The 14,202-nt window shown below is 38.6% G+C and overlaps 1 protein-coding gene across 3 annotated transcripts in view; it reads right to left on the bottom strand.

The window, feature by feature from the left end:
• Positions 1–1,687: 1,687 nt before the first annotated feature.
• TNFRSF11B (TNF receptor superfamily member 11b) overlaps positions 1,688–14,202 on the bottom strand; it is a 92,123-nt gene continuing 79,608 nt past the window's right edge. For all 3 annotated transcript variants that reach the window (XM_043539152.1, XM_027828573.3, XM_007066263.4), the window contains 3 exons: positions 5,426–5,620; positions 4,611–4,835; positions 1,688–2,798 (listed from right to left, as the gene is read on the bottom strand). In XM_043539152.1, coding sequence (XP_043395087.1) covers positions 2,410–2,798; positions 4,611–4,835; positions 5,426–5,620 — 809 coding nt within the window. In that variant the 3' untranslated portion in view covers positions 1,688–2,409. The remainder of the gene's footprint in view (positions 2,799–4,610; positions 4,836–5,425; positions 5,621–14,202) is intronic.

Here is a 14,202-nt window from a genome sequence, read left to right as displayed (position 1 = left end):
TTTGTGTCTCTGAAAACCTCCCCAGGGTCATACTCTGTGTTTTGCGGCGCATTGTGTATATATTCAATGCTATTTAAATGATCATTATTATTAATATTTCATTCTGATGGAGAAGCCCAAAGGTATCCATTTTGAAGATGACTATTATTGATATAAAATACTTGTTTAAGAAGCAACTGAGTTTTCTGCTTGTCTATTAGTGCTTTTAGATTTACTTTGAAGATGGTTTTAATTGTATGGCCACTTGGCGCTGTAGCTGAAGTGACAATTGCTAAATTGTTTCATGGATTAAATGGATCTGGATCAGGTTACTTTAAGACAAATGTTTACGGAGAATGTGTTGGATTTCGCTTTATAATGCTGTAAATGGGATGACTACTACACTGATTTTAGTGCCTTTAACATCCAAACAAGCTTTTACACTTAGAAAAGTGTCTTGAAATGATATGTCTCTTTTTCAAATCAACTGACTCTCTTTTGTGATGGTCTTTTATTATAATTTAGTTGAAACAAGTTCTATTATAATATTCATTTTAAATCACATACATGCTTTTAATGTGTAAGAGGAATCTTTTTTCTAAAAATTATGCACATAACCCATATTTTCAAAGTAGAGCTACACTAAAATAGATTTTAATCCATCTCATTCAGAATATCAAGGAGAATTTATTCCTGCATACTCAAACATCAACAACAAACATTTATAAACACACCTCAATTTTGAGTTCTCTAGAAGGAAATTACTTCTGGTGCATATTTCCAAATCTATTATTGCAGTAGCCTCTTTCCCATTCTTTGCTTAATGTATATAAAGATTTCATCACCTCTGGTGTAATAATAATTCTCATTTGAGACTAAATGCTGCTGTCCCTTTCCTTCCCCTGGCTCACCACACCCTGAGTGAACAAGCTTTGTATACACAGTGTAGTTGTAGCTGTGTCGGTCCCAGGATATTAGAGACCCGAAGAAGAGCTCTGGGTGGCTTGCTAACCAACAGAAGTTGGTCCAATAAGCAATATTACCTCACCCACCTTGTCGCTCAGGCTTTGTATAGATGGTTTAAAGGGGCACTCAGGCAAGCAACCCTCTCCAGTCCTTTCACCTGAAATAGCCCAAGCTGATTGGCTGCCACAGTTATAGCAAATGGACTTTTAATAGCACCTAGGGCCTTTGCACACTCCCTACTCACAAGGGTTAGGCCTGTGAAGCTGCATAGTTGTGGTGCCATATCTTCACCCTTCCCTTTGCATTGGCATTGTGGAATGGGGCATTCCAAGCTCATTGAGGCCAGTGCATCCTTCCTTCATGAATTCTTAATCTGTGGTATGTTCAAAGGTTGTGAACTCTGAAAGGATTACTATGGTTCAAATTGAAATCAGGCTTCAATGGGATTATAGCTGCTTGTGTCAGATCTGTTTAAGCCTCACCATGAGCCTCATTCTCCACTGCCTCGTACCTTGAATAGTCATTGACCTCTGTGTAGTGAGTGCACAATGCTACCCGGTCAGAATACTGATATCTAATCCCTTTGCATTCGTGTTGTTCAAGTATCAGTGACTACACAAGATATTGGGGCACTGGAGAAACAGGCCCTGTGTCTTCAAAACAGGGAGCAAAATCTGCAGGAAAACATCTGTGTCAGATTTGTCCATTTCCGATGAGAGAAACCACATCAACAGACAAAAGATAAGCTGAAAACATTAATTGTTTTATAAAATAAGATCCTACAATCGTATCTGAACATCCAGTTTTTAAATAGGGTACATTCACTTTCTCACAGAATATTTAAATATTCAGGTCATTTATGGGATATTTCTCAGACTATTTGAGTTAAAAACTTTGGATAAATTAAACAACACCTACCAAAAGATACCACAACTTATACACATAAAACTAAGTAACAATTTTAAAAATATCCACAAAGAAAAGAAAGTAGGATCTCTTAGGAAATGCTACATAATTTCTGCTTAAAAATATACTTGATCATTTTAGTCTATCTTGAAAATATAGTTTGTATTTAATTTCTCTTTCTAAATTTAAGTCTCATATAATTTCCATTTAAGTTAATAAATATGTACAACAAAAACCTTTATATCAGTGAATATAAATAGTAAATACTGTATTAGGCCTGGTCCAACATTCTTTGCTCACTCAATGACTTCAGTGGTACTTTTCGATTTTAGATGCCAAAGGCTGCAGATCAGGACCTAAATGTCATCAAATGATTATAGCTTTTACAGAAGTGACTTTATAGTAAAAAAAGCTCTAAACTCTGAGAGCTTAGAGCCATTCCAGTCATACATTTCTATAAATAATCACGTACAATGTCGGGGAACAATGTTCTACGTTAATTACTGCTAACAGTAATTAAGGGGAAATAGTGGAGAATGAATGGAAAAATATCTTGAATTAGACACATCGTTTTTTTACTGATTGGACTTGGTTCCCTATCATTTCAAAAAAGAGTTTTTGGTATAATTGGTACATTTTAAAACTTTGAAGCAACTTGACCACCTTCTTCAGACTTTGGATAGGTTTTCTGGGAAAGTGGTAGGCTTTCAAATGCTTTAGCCCATGAGTTAGGGCCTTAATTGTGTCTTTATCAGTGTTTTTTATTCTCCACAGGTTAAGAAGCTTTGGAATTTGTTCCGTAGGCTTGCACAGCTTCATAGTGCGCTGAATATCTTCTTTTCTTACTTTCTTTCCTGGTAAATTCACCATCAGAATGTTGAGATGTTCAAAGGTTAGATTAGCCTGGCTAAGATGTTTTAAGACGCTGTTTTCACAGAGATCAATACCTACAAAAAGCAAGGAGGGACATCCATATGATTCATTACTATTTTATAACGGCTTAAAACAAACTCTAAAGTCAGAAAAGGACATGTACCCACTAAATGTTTCCTAATTTTATTTCCAAATAACCCTTTTAGCATTGCTGTTTTAACCCTCAATCTTAGAAAGCACTTAAGCACGTGTGTAACTTTCTTCATATAAGTAGTCCCAAGTTACGCACATACTTGCTATCATACATTTATTTCTACAATTTTGTAATGTGCATCTTGTCATATGTACAGTGCATGAGGCAGGGCTCTGTATCTCACATTGCACTACATGACTGTTTTACTCCTGATATACAGGAAATGCCGAGACATCGTAGCTATAACTGTCACTGGTGCTTCAGTTCCAACGTAGCATTAGCTCCAGCACAGACACGTTACAATGATATAAACAGACATAAATTAAAAACAGTTTCTCAAGGACACCATTTCAAATCCATTCCTTGTAGAACAAAAGTCATTCAAATCCGATGGTTGCTGATGGTGGCTCATGTGAAAAGGGTTTGGTAGTTTTCAGTGAAAACTGCAGCAACAAGTGTTAACATCACAAAAACTGCCACCGTAAGCTCCCCTTTGACACCGATGGTGGCAGTTTCAGCTGAAAGGTGAAGGAATGAATAGGGATACTCTTTCCAAGAAGAGAAAAGCATGTTTGCAGGGGTATGTATGAGACTTTGAATTGCCAGTGCCCACACTATTCCTCTTCTTCGTGGATATCTAAAGGGTATAGGTCTCTCAAGCCAGCACCTATAGTGCCTTGCTTATATCTGGGGCCCTATCAGATTCACGGTGCATTTTGGTCAATTGCATGGTCGTAGGATTTGAAAAATCATAAATGTCATGCTTTCAGCTATTTAAATCTGAAATTTCACAGTGTTGTAACTGTGGGGGTCCTGACCCAAAATGGGTTAGTGAGCAGAGGGTGGGGGTTTGCAAGGTTATTGTAGGGGGGTTGTGGCATTGCCAGTCTTACTTCTGCACTGCTGCTGGCAGTAGCGCTGCCTTCCGAGCTGGGCGGCCAGAAGCCTAGCTTGGAAGGCAGCGTCACCACCAGCAGCAGCGCAGAAGTAAGGGTGGCCTGGTAGGGTATCACCACCTTTACTTCTCTGCTGCTGCCTTCAGAGCTGGACCCTTGGCCAGCAGCCAGCACTCTCTGGCCACCCAGCTCTGAAGGCAGTGCAGAAGTAAGGGTGGCAATACCACGACCCCACTACGATAACCTTGCAACTCCCCCACAACCCATTTTTGGGTCGGGACCCCCCAGTTTGAGAAATGCTGGTCTCTCCTGTGAAATCTGTAGAGTATAGGGTAAAAGCACACAAAAGACCAGATTTCACAGTCCGTGAGGTGTTTTTCACAACCATGAATTTGATAGGGCCCTACTTATATCATATACTGTGAGCCTGGTTTCCCCTGATCTGTACACACCCCGCTCCCATTGACTTCTTTAGTTCTTGCTCCGGTGTAAATGAGGGCAGTATGGACCCTGAGTATCACAGTATTTCCTACTCTTCTGGTCCCAAAGGGGAATTGATTTACACTCCATACATATTACTCAATAGGGTCACATAGACTGCGAGTCTGGGCAGAATTTGGTCCTTTCTGTTGAACATAAAGCGTTAAATTCTGCACACAGTTGCACCTAAACAGTTCCCATTGGCATCAGTGTGAGCAGTGTGCCCACCACCCAGGGCAGAATTTGGCTCCAGGAGATTACAAAAGTGCTATTTGAAAAGTTACTTCTAAATGTGTTTGCTATGCTGTCTGAATTACCTTGAATGATCTTCTTGACCATATCCTGTTCTTTGTTTTGCTGCTTCCATAATTTCAACAGTTGGAACATCTGTTCTTGAGAACTACGTTTTTGTTTAATCCTTTCTATATTTTCTGCATTAATCTTTGTCCCAGGCAAACCGTCCGTTAGTACATTCAGCCAGTTAGGGGTGAGTTTTTCTGGAACAGCAAACCTGAAAAGTGCTTCCTCGCATAGGGTTACATCTGAAAACAAATCAGAGAGAAAAAGATAGGTTAAGTCCTGGAAGTGAAGGCTAGAAGGGGCCAGCAGATCATCTAGGCTGATTTCCTGCACCTCACAGGACACACTAATCCCCACCAAGTTACTCCTGCACTGACCCCAATAACCTGGCTAGATTAGAATTACAGCTTTCAGGAGAGATTAAGCTATTGTGCGCCACAAGCACATAACAAAAGGGACCAAGGTACACCAACGCCCGAGGCCCCTGCAATGATAGGGAATTGATTTGGTGAAATAAGCCAAGATGATCCCAGCAAATGTCTGAATTCTTCTGAAATTGTTTGGCCCTAACAAAACATAGAGGGTCCAGAATTGTAAGAAAAACTATTTTAAAAACATGTTTAAAATAAGGGACTGGTCTTTAGAGCTATGAAATATATGCTTCTTACCCCTTCTATATCATCTAATCGACAGTAACTAGATTTTAAAGTTTTCCCATCACCGTAGTATCTGAGCCCCTAACAGTTTTAATAATTTTTATCATAGCCATTGCTAATCCCATTTTAATAATGCTTGTCGGGATACTTACACTACACTTTGGCATTATACATACCTATTCCGCATTTTTGAGTTGATGTGTCCGTGTTTTCATGACACACATTGTCATGAACCGCATTGCCCTTCAGTGCTATTTTATGATTTGGTGCACTGCAGTTTGTGTGTTTTTGGCAGGCTGCTTTGGATGAAGTTTCATTTGAGAAAAATCCTTCTGGACATCTCTGGCAAATGGTGTCACTCTCAGGGGTTCCTTTAGAAAAACAAAACCCACTATCTTTTATAAAAGATACATATTTTGTGTGAGTTTTTGTGCACCAGGAAAGAAAATAGCAAAAAATAAACCATGACTTCGGATTTTCATGCTTTCTCGTTCCTACTTGAACACTCACTTGGAAGATATTTGTATAATTTTGAAAACTTTTCTCTCAAATTCAGATGCTCATGCTACAGAAGTATGTTAAATAATATTTTTAAACACACTGGCTTCTCACCCTTGCATACATTTGTAAATTAGCACCAGATAACTTGACTTTATTCAAATGTTTACAAAAGGTGTCTGACCTTCAGTTTTCCTCCATATAGATTTTTTTCTGAGAATCAATTAAAGGGCACAAAACATTGGTCCAAATTCTGCTCCGTTACATCTGTGCAGACAATCACTAAAATAAATTACTCTGTTTGTAACTGAGTAGAATTCAGCCCATTTCTTTAAATCTGTTGCAGGCAGGTTCTTCTTTTTGTGTGTGTTCTGTAATATAATTTGAATACAGTTTACATATTGGCCTTTAAATTAAAACCATTCATCCATTGTGACTTTCCTCCCTTCCTTTATATATGCACATTTGTGGAAGTTTCTCCAATACATATTTTTAATCTCTCAAATATGAATTTCCAAAGTTACAACAAATTATGCCATTGCATAATCTAAATGAGTTTCCAAAGCCTTTAAAAGTAAGTTGTTGTTCAGTAACATGGTAAATTCAAGATTACATATTGACCCTTTCTTGGATTGATTACATTATTCTATACTTGCCTAATATCTAATAATTATGTATGATCAGGAAAAGTATATAGACAGTATTTGCCCTAACTGCTATTATAAAGAAGATATTTATTGTCCCACAGTTAAAGAACTGAGACAACATGGAACATTACTGCATCACATTGACTGAAAGGGAGAAAATTAATGTATGAAACTTAAGCCAGGCAGCTACTGTGAAGAGTCTATCAAAGGAAAATCCTGGTTCAAATCAAAGCTCATACAATATATCCCCAATTCAGCAGTATATTCTTATTCAGCTAAGTATTTAAGCATGGTCTTAACTTTAAGCACATGCTTAAGTCTCCTTGACACCAATGGGACTTAAGTATATGCTCAAAGTCAAACACATGAGTAAATGTGTCATTGAATAAGGATGCACTTAAAGACACGGTCCCTTCTGACCTTAAAGTCTATTAGTCCATAGTCTAAACAACGAGGAGTCCTTGTGGCACCTTAGAGACTAACAAATTTATTTGGGCATAAGCTTTCGTGGGTTATAACCCAATTCATCAGATGCATGGCATGATGCATCTGATGAAGTGGGTTATAGCCCACGAAAACTTATGCCCAAATAAATTTGTTAGTCTCTAAGGCAACACAAGGACTCCTCGTTGTTTTTGCTGATACAGACTAACATGGCTACCACTCTGAAGTCTATACTCTAGGATTCAATTCTTTGCTGGAATTGAGGACTATATTTGCATTTGAAAATGCCTCCATCTAGTGTATTTTAGGAGTACTTGCTGTAAAAGCTAAATGCACAGAGGTTTGCGTAAAAATAAGCAAATCCACCTTTGCTACAATTTTACATTTCTAAGACTTGCTTAGAAACAAAAGGATATGAATCTCTGAGTTTTCAAGTAGCCAAGAAATAAAGAGTATATTTATATATACTCAAACGCAGAACTTCTGCTTTCACTAGATAATGAGTAAAAACATGTGCAGGAGAGCAAGAGCTCTCCTTGTTCATATCTTAACTTCAAAAGTGATTCTGTACAATTACTTAAAAGAAATTAATTTTGCGATAGCCAACCCTCTAAAAGATAGTGACAGAATAATGCACCACAGAAGGCTACATAGAGATTTTCCTTTTTAATCTGCTAATATTATGCAATGACAGCTGCCGTAAACAATATGAAAGTCCAACTGACAAAGATCTGCACATTTCAGATGATTGGGCATCAACTACCATTGCTAAGAGAATTTCTGGTGGACTTTCCCCTACCATAGATATGCTGCTTTTTCAGGTTGTTCCTTCCAAAGAGATTAGCATCTCCATATTTTGGGAGATGGAGATAGATTGTCCTCATTCCCAGAAATACTTGCAGGAGGGGACAAAGTACATGGAAACTCCAGTAGGGTGCAGAGTTTCTTCTGCATCTTCCTCTGAATGGGAAAGGAGTAGGATGGGTGATCTGGAAACCCAGCAGAGTCCTAGGTTCTACATGGTTAAAGCAGTATGGAACCTCTGGTGCACTGCTCCTCCAGCCTCCCTCACTTAGAATTTGTGCTGCCATTGACTGTCCCCCTGGTGCCCGCTTGAGGGGAATAGCAGGTGCACAGTGAGAGCTAACACTGCTTTGATCTGCGTTAACTCCCAAGTGGATTTCTCCTAGGAAGCCGGCCACATTATTGGGCACCATAGCGCAGAGAGTGGCGAAGGCTTGGTTTGGATTCGACAGGATCAGATCTCAAAGATTGTTCTTGCAAAATGGTCCAAAATGGCAGAAACGTTGCACGATCAGGTGATCTCATGTAATTTCTGTCATTTTGGGGTGCAATGTCCTGAGAATAGATGTTACTGTGTGATTTCAATTGCATCCATACCCAAACCAGAAAACAAGCCCCATGTAGTTTTGATCTGACCTAGAATCAAAGATATAATGGCTGATTTAGGTCGACAGATTAAATTCCTGTTCTTCTTTGCAATTTGTAGGTACTTTTGCTTTTGGGGTTCTAATTTTGGCCCAATTCTAGTTCCTTATCAGTCCTTCGAAGGAACTCATATTCTAGTTAAAATGAATTTCAAAAGTAAGAGGCATATGTTATTAAAACTACAAAATACCAAACCTTAGTAAAGTACAAGAACTAAACAGACCAGAGAGCACCAGTGTGAGAAACAATCTGATCAGTTTACAAAATACATTAAAATAAGAAATTTCCAGTTGCCAGAATCAATTTTGTAGGACAAAGAGGCTATATATACTATAGTATAAATATAGGAACAGTCCCAGAGAAGGTGAGGTCCTTTTGTATCCAAAAGAAACAAATAATGTGCAATGAGCTCTCTTGGATGGCTGCTAAATTAACAGCATCTAATAGTCTGACAGTAGGATCACTTCCCAGAATAAATATGCTTTGATGGTGTAGATAATATTTGGCCAGCAGGGTGACCTCTGCTTTGATTCCCTTGCCACAGAAAGATTTATAGTGCCACCAATGCATGCCTCATAGCCTGGGTGCCAGGACTAAGATCACGGAAGAAAAATATACTTAATTTTATAGTGCTATACTTCAATGGATCTCAAAGCACTTTACAAAGATGGTTAATTGTCCTTTATCTGAAGTAACAGATATGGAAACTGAGAAGCAGAGAGGTTAAGTGATTTGCCCAAGGTTACACTGAGGCAGTGGCAACTGGGAGCAGTAGTCAGATTCTGATTCTCCAGCCTGCGTCCCAGCCACTGAACCACATTGTTTCCATATCTGATTATGAGGCATATTTTTGATAGACTAAGGCCACACTCCACCCTCAGTTACACCAGTACAAACACATTGTGTTCAGTGATGTTGCATAGATGTAACAGAGAACAAAATTTGGTTCACTGTCTTTAAGTTTTCCAGCAATTACCTTGTCTTAAAAACCTGAAGATTATAAAAGTTATTATGTTGCCAGAGTCTGTATCTCTGTTTCTTGTTTGAGGCCAACTTGCCGTTTAGTTGATGCACTCTGCTGTAGTTTGGGAACCCATCTCTCCAAAAGATTATGTGATTAGATCATTTGTCTTCTTCTGGAAGCTTAACACATTTGGCTTGGTCTTGGATTGATGACTTCAGTTTTGTTAGCCATTATTTTATTATCCTTTGATGGCTATAGTAAGCAGGCTTCCCACACAACCCAGACTTCTTTTGTGAGTCTTTCAAATGGACATCCTTATGTACTTTGTTTCAGGCCCCTTGACTCTGGCTTCTAACCTAGCTGTAAAAGCCACTACATCAAACTTCTTATCTAGCAATGCTTCTGCAATCTGCATACCAACGAATAGTGTAGCTATAAAAGTTTCAGCTAATGCTCCTACGATATTTAATCTCTTGCCTCTTTCTGTATGAGCATGACGTGGAAAGCAGTTCTGCAACTTTGGAGATTGGGGCATTACAGTTGAAAAAGACTTATTTCTGAGACATTCCTTTGTTTTCCTGTGTCTCCTTCCCTTCATTCTCTTCTCTAGGCAGTAACCAATCTCAAGTTTGTACCTGCCTCTATTCTTATTACTGCATGTTTCTATAATACCTTCCATCCAAGGATCATGAAGTTCTTGACAAACTTTAGCATGTTAAGCCAAAGAACATATTGTGTAAGAGGTGACCATTAGTACTCCAGTCTACAAATTAAGAAAATGAGCCACAGAGAGGTTGAATGATTTGCCTGAAGATCATACAGGAAACTATAGCAGAATTGGGAATACAACCTATATCTTCTGACTGCCGGTCCTGTGTCTTAATCTGTATTATTTTATCAGCTACTATCAAGATATTGGACTATTTTAATGGTATCTGGTTTAAGCACAAGAATTGCCATATGTATACATTTTGATATCAATTGGGTGACAATAAAACCTTGGATCACATTCTAGTTCAGACACTCTTGACTAAACTCCTCTGGGATGTATGTGTATTTAGGAGTATTGATTTGCTCCTAATAGCAACAATGATGTTCTGTTTAATAAAGTACCAGAGACATGTATGTATTGCACTGAAATGCTTCAATGTTGATAAGTTTCATGTTGAAGTAATTGTTAATAGCTACATGGTAGCGATTTCCAACAAATATTGTATATTGGATAACCAGTTGTGTACCGTGAAAGAAGAACAGGATTCTTTATTTCGGGATTCTATCACAAAGACTGCTGGAGAACAACTGGGACTAAGGAGAATGAAAAAGCAACACTGGATTACAGATGATACCATCAAATTATAGGAAAAAAAAGAGGTGCATTGCAGAATGGATGCACTGGAAAGTCAGAGTTGAGTCAGTGATGAGGAGAGGAAATGGGCAATACAGGAGAAGAAATGTCTTGAACAAGTAGTCACGAGGGCTTGTCAAAGTGATTGTAAGCAATGGCGGACTCATATGGCACAGTGCACTGAGGAAGCCTCTAAAAGACATGATCAGAAATGTGTCTTTGACACTTTGAAATCCTAATGGGACATCTGTTCTCACAGCTTCTTCCAGTTAAGAACAAAAATGGAGAGTTCTGTCATGATATTGATGCACAACTTAAGCATTGGCATGAGCATTATTGTGAATTAGTGAACAGATCCCCATCAAGGCATAACCTTTAACTTAATCCAAAAATGAACCCTGTAGAAAACAGGCTGGTGACATTAGAAGAAGTGATGCTTATGGTCAAACAGTTAGAAAATGATAAAGCACCTGGTCTTGACAATACTTCATCAGAACAGATAATGAGAGGAGGCCTGGATTTAGTTCATTGGCTTCAGAGTTGTCTTTAAAGTTTGGGAAACTGATCACATTCCAGAAGATTGGAAAAATGGCTGCATCACTCTTTGTTCTTCCTTTTTTTTTTTTAAATCAGCTTGCTCAAATTAAAGGGGAATGTTGTTGTTGTCAGTCCCAGGGAAGGTGTTTATGATCATACTACTGAACTAACTGAAATACTATCTCAACCAAAAAACCACGAGTGTGGTTTCTTTACAGTTCAACCTGCAGTCCATGCAATATACGTTCTGCGAAATCAGCAGAGTCCTGTGGCACCTTATAGACTAACAGACGTATTCACCCACGAAAGCTTATGCTCCAATATGTCTGTTAATCTATAAGGTGCCACAGGACTCTTTGCTGCTTTTACAGATCCAGACTAACACGGCTACCCCTCTGATACTTGACGTTCTGCGAAATGTTATTGAAAATGACTAGAGTGACCAAAGGAAGTTAACATCTCATGTATAGACTTTGTAACTGCTTTTGACCCAGTGTATTGATCAGAATTATAGATACTACTATACCAGTATGGAGTGCCTGAGGACTTAGTGGGCCTAGTGGAGGACCTGTACCAGTATAAATTTAGCTGTCTGAGGGTCAACGGTTATATTACAGACTGGTTTTCAGAAGAATCAGGAGTACTCCAGGGATGTGGTCTCTCATCTATATTATTTAATGTTCTAATAGACAATATGATGACAAAGCTGCTTGAGGACAAAGTAGAAGGTGTGAAACTTAAAGATTCATCTTTAGGGGATCTTGAGTATGTCAGTGAAATTGCCTTACTTGGAGAGACTACTGACCAACTACAGCTACTGCTGGAAGAGCTGCGACTAACTGCAGAATCTATGGGATTTAAGATCAATGGTGATAAACCAAAGCTAGGCGTACCTCCTATAAAATGGAAATGAATGACCTTCTGATGTTGTATGTCGATGGCAATAGACTGAATGAGTGAATAGTTTTGTCTATTTGGGTAGCTGGCTGACCGCAGGAGGTTCAATAGCTGAAGAGGTTACACGGTGGATCATTCTTTCATCAATGGCATTTGAGCATCTTCAAAGACCTCTGTTTGGGCAGCAGGATATCTGTGTGACAACTAAGATATGAGTGTTCAATGCAGTAGTGATGACAATTGTTGTATGGAGCAGAAACATGGCGGTTAAAAACAACTAGGGAAAGGAAACTAAATAGCTTTCAGTATAAAAAATTATGGCATATTCTTAACAGCCATTGGTTTGATTTTGTCACAAACAAGGAGATACTTAGAGAATCCTGGCAAGTTGCAGTCTTGCACCAGTTGAGAACAAGATGACAGCAATGATGGAATTATATCCAATGTGCAGAAGATACACTTTTACAGAAGCTTTGTAGGTCTGAGGTCAAAGGAAGCAGAGGACAGGACTGACCACAAATGAGGTTGGAAGATGCAATTTTGAGGGATTTAGGAAGTCTAAATCCTCCCATACTGACTCACAGGAAGGTGACTTGCAAGGGACCACTGAAGAAAGAAGTCTCTTCTATGGCAACCATGGCTACGTCATAGCCATGTGAATCTGCTACTGCTACTGTCAGAAACAGTTTCTTTGTTTTAATAAAGGACAAATTACTTGACTGATGGATTACTAGACTGAATTGTTTAATCTAGTATGCACAGCACAGCCACATCAATCAGACCAGATGTGGACAGCACCACCAGGAATCTACAATAACTCTTTAACCCCCCTGTTCTGTTGCATAAAAAGTACAAATACACATACATTGCTGGTCTCATATAAAACCCTGCTGTGTATCTACATCATCCACAACCATACAGCATACATTCACACCTTTGTTCATGTGGAACACACAATAATACAGATTCCAAAATAATTACTCAGTGCTAGGAAGACTGATTTTTATACCAAATCCATAAGGAACTGAATGTTCAAACTTTGGGTCTACTTGGGCCCTCAGCTCACTTCTTTTAAACATACCCCCTGGGGGCCTAACTCTGCTCCCACTGAGGTCAATAATATAACTGTCACTGGCTTCAACAGGAATAGAGGTAGGCCAATGCTAACTACTTTTGAAATTCCCGTTCATTATCCTTTGTTTTTCTGCTACTTTAGTTTCAAAGTTAACAGCGATACTAACTATGGCCTCAACCTGCATGGATCCTTATACCCAGAAATCCATAGATTTTGCCTGCATGGATCTCTACACCCAAAATTCAGTGGGATTCAACAAAGGCATAGAAGTCTGTGCACATAGATCCTGTTGCACAATCAGAGCCCATGAAACAATTTAAATGCCATATGGATCTATGCAGTAGCATGCAGGATATGGTGTAACTATGATTAGTCAGAATGCCAGCTTCCATTTCTTTTAGGCCACATTCAATGTTGGCACGACACTGGGCCACATCATTTGCAGGATGACAAAATATTTTGTTTCAAGACAAGAACTTAGTCTTAACAATTTATTTTGTCTAAAATGAAGAAAATGCTCCACGGAAACAACATTGCTACAGCCTTTATCCCTCCCAGACATACAGCATGTTACCAGCTTGTCTGACAAAGAAGTAGTTGCCTGGTCTTTGGATGATAATAATAATGGTTTCTCTTGCAGTTCCCATTTAGGGCACTGGTAATTAATTATTACCACATTTTGCTCTGATTCTAGAGCTACATTAATATTGTTATAATTATGCTCTTGGTGCTGTATCAGTTAATGCTTCTGGTGTTTGTCAAGATACACAGTGGCTTGAAACAGCAGATTTCAAAATGAAAGAACAGAAATACTGTATCCCAGATAATGTTCCTTTAAAGGAGGCTATCCATCATGTTTCTCATTAGAGTGCAATTTGCTACATTTGTACTACCATTAAGTTACATATTCAGTAGGAGCAGAGTATTCCACTGAGAAATGTTCCTTTGGCTATAGTCCAAAGCAATGTCACAATGGTAACAGGTTGCATTAGCTTTGCCGTTTATTAGTCTGTAATTTCATCTAGACAAGCTTGTTTCCTAATCTTTTAGTGCCACAAGTCTTTAATGCTTTGTACATTTGTACAAATGCTTTAATG

Source organism: Chelonia mydas, chromosome 2 (genome assembly GCF_015237465.2).
Source record: "Chelonia mydas isolate rCheMyd1 chromosome 2, rCheMyd1.pri.v2, whole genome shotgun sequence".
In the NCBI taxonomy this organism is placed as follows: domain Eukaryota; kingdom Metazoa; phylum Chordata; order Testudines; family Cheloniidae; genus Chelonia; species Chelonia mydas.
The sequence above is the reverse complement of the archived record's forward strand: the minus strand, read 5'-3'. Positions and strand labels throughout refer to the sequence as shown.